At 47.2% G+C, this 6,960-nt stretch overlaps 2 protein-coding genes across 2 annotated transcripts; one reads left to right on the top strand and one right to left on the bottom strand.

Moving 5' to 3' along the window:
- Positions 1 to 2,056: 2,056 nt before the first annotated feature.
- On the top strand, positions 2,057 to 3,741 carry CLUP02_12145 (TAM domain methyltransferase; the record flags this gene model as incomplete). Its single annotated transcript, XM_049291109.1, has 9 exons — positions 2,057 to 2,170; positions 2,244 to 2,282; positions 2,410 to 2,500; positions 2,563 to 2,585; positions 2,657 to 2,798; positions 2,851 to 2,911; positions 2,981 to 3,118; positions 3,183 to 3,602; positions 3,675 to 3,741. The coding sequence occupies 9 exons, from the start codon at positions 2,057 to 2,059 to the stop codon at positions 3,739 to 3,741; spliced, it is 1,095 nt and encodes a 364-aa protein (XP_049148254.1).
- A 292-nt stretch (positions 3,742 to 4,033) lies between these two features.
- On the bottom strand, positions 4,034 to 6,024 carry CLUP02_12144 (pantothenate transporter liz1; the record flags this gene model as incomplete). Its single annotated transcript, XM_049291108.1, has 9 exons — positions 4,034 to 4,100; positions 4,163 to 4,283; positions 4,345 to 4,444; positions 4,497 to 4,797; positions 4,857 to 4,981; positions 5,036 to 5,356; positions 5,412 to 5,629; positions 5,684 to 5,763; positions 5,810 to 6,024. 9 exons carry the CDS (start codon positions 6,022 to 6,024, stop codon positions 4,034 to 4,036), a joined length of 1,548 nt encoding a protein of 515 aa, XP_049148253.1.
- Positions 6,025 to 6,960: the final 936 nt, after the last annotated feature.

Genomic DNA, 6,960 nt, shown 5'->3' with positions numbered 1-6,960 from the left:
ATAAATACCTCGTTAAATTAAGAACGATAAAAAAAAAGAGGCTTATAATCGATATTATAGCCCTTAAGTAATCGTATAAAAAGCATAAGATACTTAAGATCCGTTAGATTAATAATAAAAATAACCTCGTAGACGCTTTTATAAAAATAGTACTAAATAAAGGATTAAATTAATTCGTAAGTAGTAGAAAAGCTACTATACGAATAAAAAAATAGGTTATATAAAAAAAGTAAAAAAAAGGGAGAAAAGGAGACGACTTAATAAACGGGCCCGAGGTTAAATTATACTTCTAACCGTAGCGGTTAAATTAATAAAAAAAAAAAAGTTAGTATTAGATTAAAAGTCTAATTCGACCGCGGTATATAGCTAACTATATAGGAGCTAATTAGGGGCCCTATTTATAATTATTATAACTAGCTTAACTTATAATTAGAACCTCCTTTTTATACCTACTACGTAGATATTTATATAATTTAATTAATCTCTTTGTTAACTACGGTTCGAACTAACTACTCTATAATAGGGATACTAATAGAATCCGACTGTATATTAAGGCATTTGAAGAAGAGATGTACTCAAAAGTGAAGGGTGCCAAGACTCGCGCAGCGCTTTAAGATAAATAGATCCTCCCCAAGGGTAAGTTCGCATGAAACGGATTATAGTCAGCATATATAAGACATTGCGCGCAGTTAGAGGTAGAGGTGCTGGGCTGTGTTTTTCAATTGCTGTCAAAATATCACATCACGTTCCATAGGAGGTCTAAACTTGTCATTTCGCCATCTTTAAGGGTATCAGTACTCACAAAGAAAACCCGTTCTCTTGGCAAGCAGATTCTGATGTCTTTCCTATCAACTGAAAGACGGCACACTGGAGCACGGGTCTTCAAATGCTTCGCTTGTTCATCATGATGAAGCCTGAAGCATTCGGAACCCCGGTCAAAAACTGGTTCAAAACCCAGATCACTCGTTTAACAGCGGCTTACGGCACGGCCCGGCCGCTATTTACAACGCTTCGCTTGTGGCTGACATTGCGTCCGCTTTCGCTGACAGACAAGGGCTACCACCACTGGAAATCAAGGCGGCTCAAACCCGACACACCGACTCTTGTGGAGGTTATTGTGTGGATAAGGACCGTTGTAACATCGCAACAAGTATCAAGTCCGCGCGTCAGTCTCATGGAAGTGCATGCACTGTAACCCAAGAACTTCGGTGCCGAAAATGTATTGAACTTTCGTAGACGGGGTCCCTAGTGTCTGAGCGCTGCGGTGCTATGGTCTTTCCCCTCTATGAAGTAAGTACTCCGTACTTTATCATAAAAGTCCAGAGTTTAAACCCGAATTTGCGAATGAATGGGTAATTCAACTCTTTCCACTGAGCAACGCTCCAGTGCTACGAGATTAGCATCTTACCTGGATAGCATGTAGGCAAGGGAGGGAACGTTGAGCCTGTAACGTTGCTGATGCTGGCGTCAAATCATGCGTCATGATATCTTTCAGCGACGATCACCGTTATCGATTTGCAGAAATTCCTGCACGCAATCTTCCAGGGAAAGAGAGCCCATGTGGCGTGACAGTACCCGGTTCACGGGACGCTCTACACCGACACGTCCGGGGACCTAGTCTGGTATCGCTTCTCTCAGAGGTCCATCACTGGGCGATATGTCCACTGCTCATGAACCCCATGAGGGATGGCACGTGTCAAGCCCCTTGGCAGTATTGCTAGCTGGTGGAACTGAGTCGTCCCCAGCACCCCAACTCCAAGTCTGGTTGGATAAACCACTGAAGATTCTCCACAACCCGAGGTTCCTTTGGGATAGGTCCGTCGAAATTCTTCAAGCTGCCACCCTCTGATCCATGCACACCGCTGCACCGCCCGGTGTCCCCGGCATGGTTTTGAAGGGGGGATGGGGGGTTGGGTCTGGCCCCTTGGTCCTTAGAAGTTGGGGTTGAGCTTCGGCGGATTAAATACCTAGACCTCAGACGATCTAATCTGTAACCCCACGGTTTCTCACATCAAACCCCTCACCAAAGTTGACTGGCACTTTGAAAGAATTCGTAATGGCGACTCCGGGAGATGAGACGCGCTCACCCCCGGTGGGGGAAACCGTTGCTTCCCCAGGCCATGCCGAGATTGATGCTGAGGATGGGGCGAACCCGGCAACGGGTATCATTGTACGCTTTACACAGCGAGCCCCGAACCGGACAGAACGGGCAACTCTTTGCTAATTTGCGATGCGGCGATTAGGATGCTGACGACGGAGAAACAGACTCCGCCATCAATGTCGTACGTTGCCCAGTATACTAGTAGTTATACCGCACCCGTTCTTAATGAGAGAACATGATTCGCGACAGAGCCTCATTTCAGGGTACGAGTTAATAATAGTAGTTATGCTTACCATGTCTTACTCTAGTCAATCCGCGATTCTCTCACTTCCATTCGCTCATCCATCCTTAATTTTGAAGATGAGAATGGACGTCTCTATCACTCTCATTCCCGAGGCAGTAAGTCTTTGTATTGCATATCTAATAGCCATGAGATTGAGCCTGGCCTGATACGTGCGCAGAATACTACTTTCCCCATGATAACGTAAGTTGAGACCGCCACAATGTATAGTGGTAAAAATGTATGTCATATACTAGCTGATGAGACATTAATAGGTTGAACAAGAGCGTTTGGATCTACAGCACGAGCTCTTCATGAGGACGTTCAGAGGGCGCCTTTGCACATGTCCAAAGTCTTACGGTGCTAACAGAGTCCTGGACCTCGGAACGGGAACCGGAATCTGGGCTCTGGAATATGGTCAGTCATGTGCGCATGATACATATGATTAGCCTGACTAACGGTCGATTAGCGGAGGAGCATCCCGAGTCTGAAGTGATCGGGGTGGATATCAGTCCAGTGCAGCCTGACTTGTAAGTGACGCCACATATCCTTGAAGCTGCCACTCACTATCGAGGTCATGACCGCTGATAATTTTCAAGTATGCCTCCCAACTGCTCTTTTGAGATAGATGACCTGGAGAAGCCATGGACATGGTCAAAACAATTCGACTTCATCTTTTCTAGGACTTTGAGCGGCAGCATTCTGGACCCAGCCAAGCTAGTTGACAGCATTTACAAGTAGACGTCCCTAAATATCTCCATCCCAATGGCAAGCCCACTATTCTAACGCCTGATGATATAGCCAACTCGAACCCGGCGGCTGGTTCGAAGCACAAGATGTCTGCATGGAAGCTCGGACCGACGACAACACACTACCAGAGAACAGCTACTTGGCGCAGTGGGCCGATGAGGTGGTTGACGCTATGGAAAAGATTAATCGGACTCTCAAGCTTCCACTCAAGTGGAAGCAGCTTCTCATCGATCGCGGCTTTGTAGATGTCCGAGAGACCATTTATAAATGGCCAACCAACACTTGGCCACGAGACAAGACGATGAAGGATATTGGCGGATGGGGGCTAGCCAATCTTGACTACTTCCTTGAGACAGCAGCTCTCGGTATCTTGACCAACATCAAGGGCTGGTCAAAGGAGGAGGTCATTGTTCTGTGCTCGCAAGCAAGAAAGGAGATGCGTGATCCGAGGATCCATGTTTGGTGGCCTGTGTAAGTTTTCTCGTTGCGACGGAAATCATGTGGAAATTTGCTCTCAGCGCTATTACTGACTCAAACTGCTAGATATGTCGTTTCTGGTCGGAAGCCAGGAAATTCAACTCAGGCGCCTGTTGAGCCCTCGACAGCTTGAGTTGCCTGACGTCGTCAAACGATGATGGCCACCAGTCATCATCACTCGTCAGGGGTCCATCCAAAGGCATCCCCGAAGAGTCTCTTGATACCTATGAAAAGACACATGAGGTCCGACTATTGCGGCTTATGCCTAATAATTGTGATGGAAATCTGCTTTGAGGCTGTCCTGTGTCGACAGAAATTACTTTGAGGAATGGCTTCAGCCACTTGAATTCCAACGTTCCCTTTACAGAGTGTGAACACCGCGGTAATCACACAGAAGCTATGCGCGTCTAACAAGATCCGCTAAGCTACAGTTCATCTGGTCTCTCTGAGCCAGCTTCAGTGCCTTGATTTTCTTGCTGATTGCGCTTCTGACTGTTGAGATTTTCAGCCTCCACTCTTTTTCAGAGACCATTGTGAGATCGGAACCAACTTACTCTCTTCGTCTGTACATGTACCACATAAGTGAAACGCTAATGATAGCAAGGCCTCCGAAGAGTATGAGGATTTGATAACCGTACTTGTACTTCGGCGCATCATAGGTAGGAAATAGAACCACTAGGAATTTGTTAGCACAAAAGACTTGAGTGGTAAACTCCGGCTAGCGGCTTCAACTCACAGGGTACCCAAAGAACCCAAGCGTAGGAAACAACATTTGCGGTGGCCACAAGCAGTTGTCTGAGACTCGGATCTACCGCGTTAAGTCGATTGGCCCAGCTCTTTACTTTGTGTCAGAGTCTGTCGTTCAAGTGGTTTCTGTGGGGTACTCACGATGAGGACTGGAGTTGCCGCGGATCCAGCATACGAAAGGTAGTACGCAAACATCAAGGCCCCCTTGGGGATATACCACACAGAAAGCAAGATGTTGGACAGTATCATCAGGGCTTGAACAATGACAATCATTGTATAGTTCTGTCCGGTTCGGTCTGCGATTATACCCCAGATGACTGTGGCAACGATGTTCAAAGCACTGCCGCCAGTAGGGTAGATGTTTGCATCTACAACACTGTAGCCAGCAGACTTCAGCCAGAGGTTGAAATAGCTGGTGGCTGTGTGACACGCCGCGACCATACTGCCAAGTTATGTGAGTAGGATGCGACGCAGTTGTACTTCTTCGGGAGTATAACTTACGTGTACGGTACAACAAATACCCAGATCTCCCAACCGAGGTAGATGCGTTTGGCTTCCTTCCATGTCAACTTTTGCTGAGCCTTCTGCCCGAACTTCTCAATCCTATCGATACCATATTTGACATGCTACGAAGAGTGAGTCAGGCATGTTCATTTACAATAGTGGCGTGGAGTACATACTTCAGCTGACCAGTAGAATGCTTTCGTGTTATGCGGCAGATCAGGCAATCCAAAGAAGCCCCAGAACGCAATTGGAAGCGAGATGATGGCGTCCATGATGAACAGCCATCTCCACCCTGCAATCCCATGACGACCATCCATGCTGGTGTATAGTCCTGCTTGCAAGTAACCGCTGAACATACTGGCAATGGATTCAACTTGCAGGAGTATAGCTAAGCGCTTAGTGAGCTCCTTTGGGCCGTACCAGCCACCCAGCATGGCGATGTATCCCGGGAAAGCACAAGCCTCGAACAGACCGATAAAGAAACGCAAAGCGTACATCTCGTACCGAAAGTTAGTGATATGGGCCATGCTATCTTCCATGGCTTGTACTTACCGTCTTGATATTCTTGGCAAACCCCATGCCGATAACAAGCAGCGACCAGATGACCTCGCACGATGGAATAAGAATCGAGGGTCGGATGAAACTGAGTTGTGACATCTGAGCTGGGACACTGCCGACCATGATGCCTAAACTGAACCAGGTGTTCAGCCAGTTGCGCTCATTTCCGTAGAGGCCCAGGTCAGTCTGCATGCCACTGATGAAGGCATTGCCTGAAGATCAGGGTCAGTAACCCTCAACTTCACAAGCTAATAAGTTTGGCTTACTGTAATTTGTTTGGTCAAGGTACTTTATGAAGTAGCCAAAACAAACAGTAGGACTGGTGAATAGAAGGAACTTGTTAGTCCTGAGAGAGCAAAGCCGCACCACACATGGCAAGAGATTGGACTCACAAGAAGAAAGTATCGAGCCTTTGAACGTATTTCCGGTACTCTGGATCTCCATCAACAGAGTCCCATACAAGACCGACAATCTTGCGCCATTGGGAGGGGGTTTTCTCGGGGATTGCCTCTACGGTGTTTTCTGGGGTCGTGTCTTTGGCGTTCTTGTCCAAATCCGAAGTGGCTTCTGCCACTTCCACAGGGGCAGCGGACTTGATATCCGACATGTCGGTCAGTTATTGGTACCTAGAGAAAAGGATTCTGCACGCTCGTCCCGGCAATCCGGTTAGACGCTGATGTTCGGTCGACCTCAGATCGCTATATACTTTGGCTTCCCCGAGAGAAACGATTTTTTCCGAGGCACCTAACCGCATTGAATTAAGTCATGGATATGGCTGATTTGAGCTAGAAAACTTCCTATGCCTGATTTGCTACTGGTGGATGATGCCATTACAATCCCTGTGAGCGAGCTCACCTCCTTGACTCCTTCGGACCCGATTTTGTTCCAAACTAGCCTTGGATGTAATCTGCATGTACGCGCAGACAGAATCTCTTCCATCTGGCGGCTTTTCGAAATGAATGACAGTGCCTCAAGGGAGTCGTGCCGTTCTCGGATGTTGCAGCAGAAGGAACCCAATGTCATGGCTGGCCGCCCCACCATGTCGTTATCTCACTCCGCTCTTTCGCCTTACTTGATGTCCGGCATCTTTGCCGGTGCTTGACAACTTCCCGGCAAACTTGATTGCACTAAATCTGACCATTGCACAGAGAACTTGACTTCATTTGGATGTGAAAAGCCAGAAAAATCTCACTTTACAATCTGTCAACCTCACTTCACGAAGAAACCCTTCAGAGGAAACATCGCAGTATCTGAACTATTCATTAATAATGTTGCATTGGGAACAAAAGGCAGTACTTCGATTACATAGGGGCACATGATAATCGGTCGGAGCGTTTGAGTCGTGCCTTGTGGAAGGTAATGATAAGTCGACTCTCATTTTCTGTCCATTAAAGGCACGGTATCCACGCCCGACTGCATCCTGGAGCGATTTGATTCAACCGGACTGTCCATGTATCCACAGCTCTTCCGGCAGGGTACTTCCTCCTCTCTCCGCGATCGCAAGGTAGCTTGGATGTTCTACTCATTCCGGTATTTTATCATG

This window comes from Colletotrichum lupini, chromosome 6 (assembly GCF_023278565.1).
Source record: "Colletotrichum lupini chromosome 6, complete sequence".
Classification (NCBI taxonomy): Eukaryota; Fungi; Ascomycota; class Sordariomycetes; order Glomerellales; family Glomerellaceae; genus Colletotrichum; species Colletotrichum lupini.
Note: the sequence above shows the minus strand (reverse complement) of the source record. Positions and strands in the feature narration are given on the sequence as shown.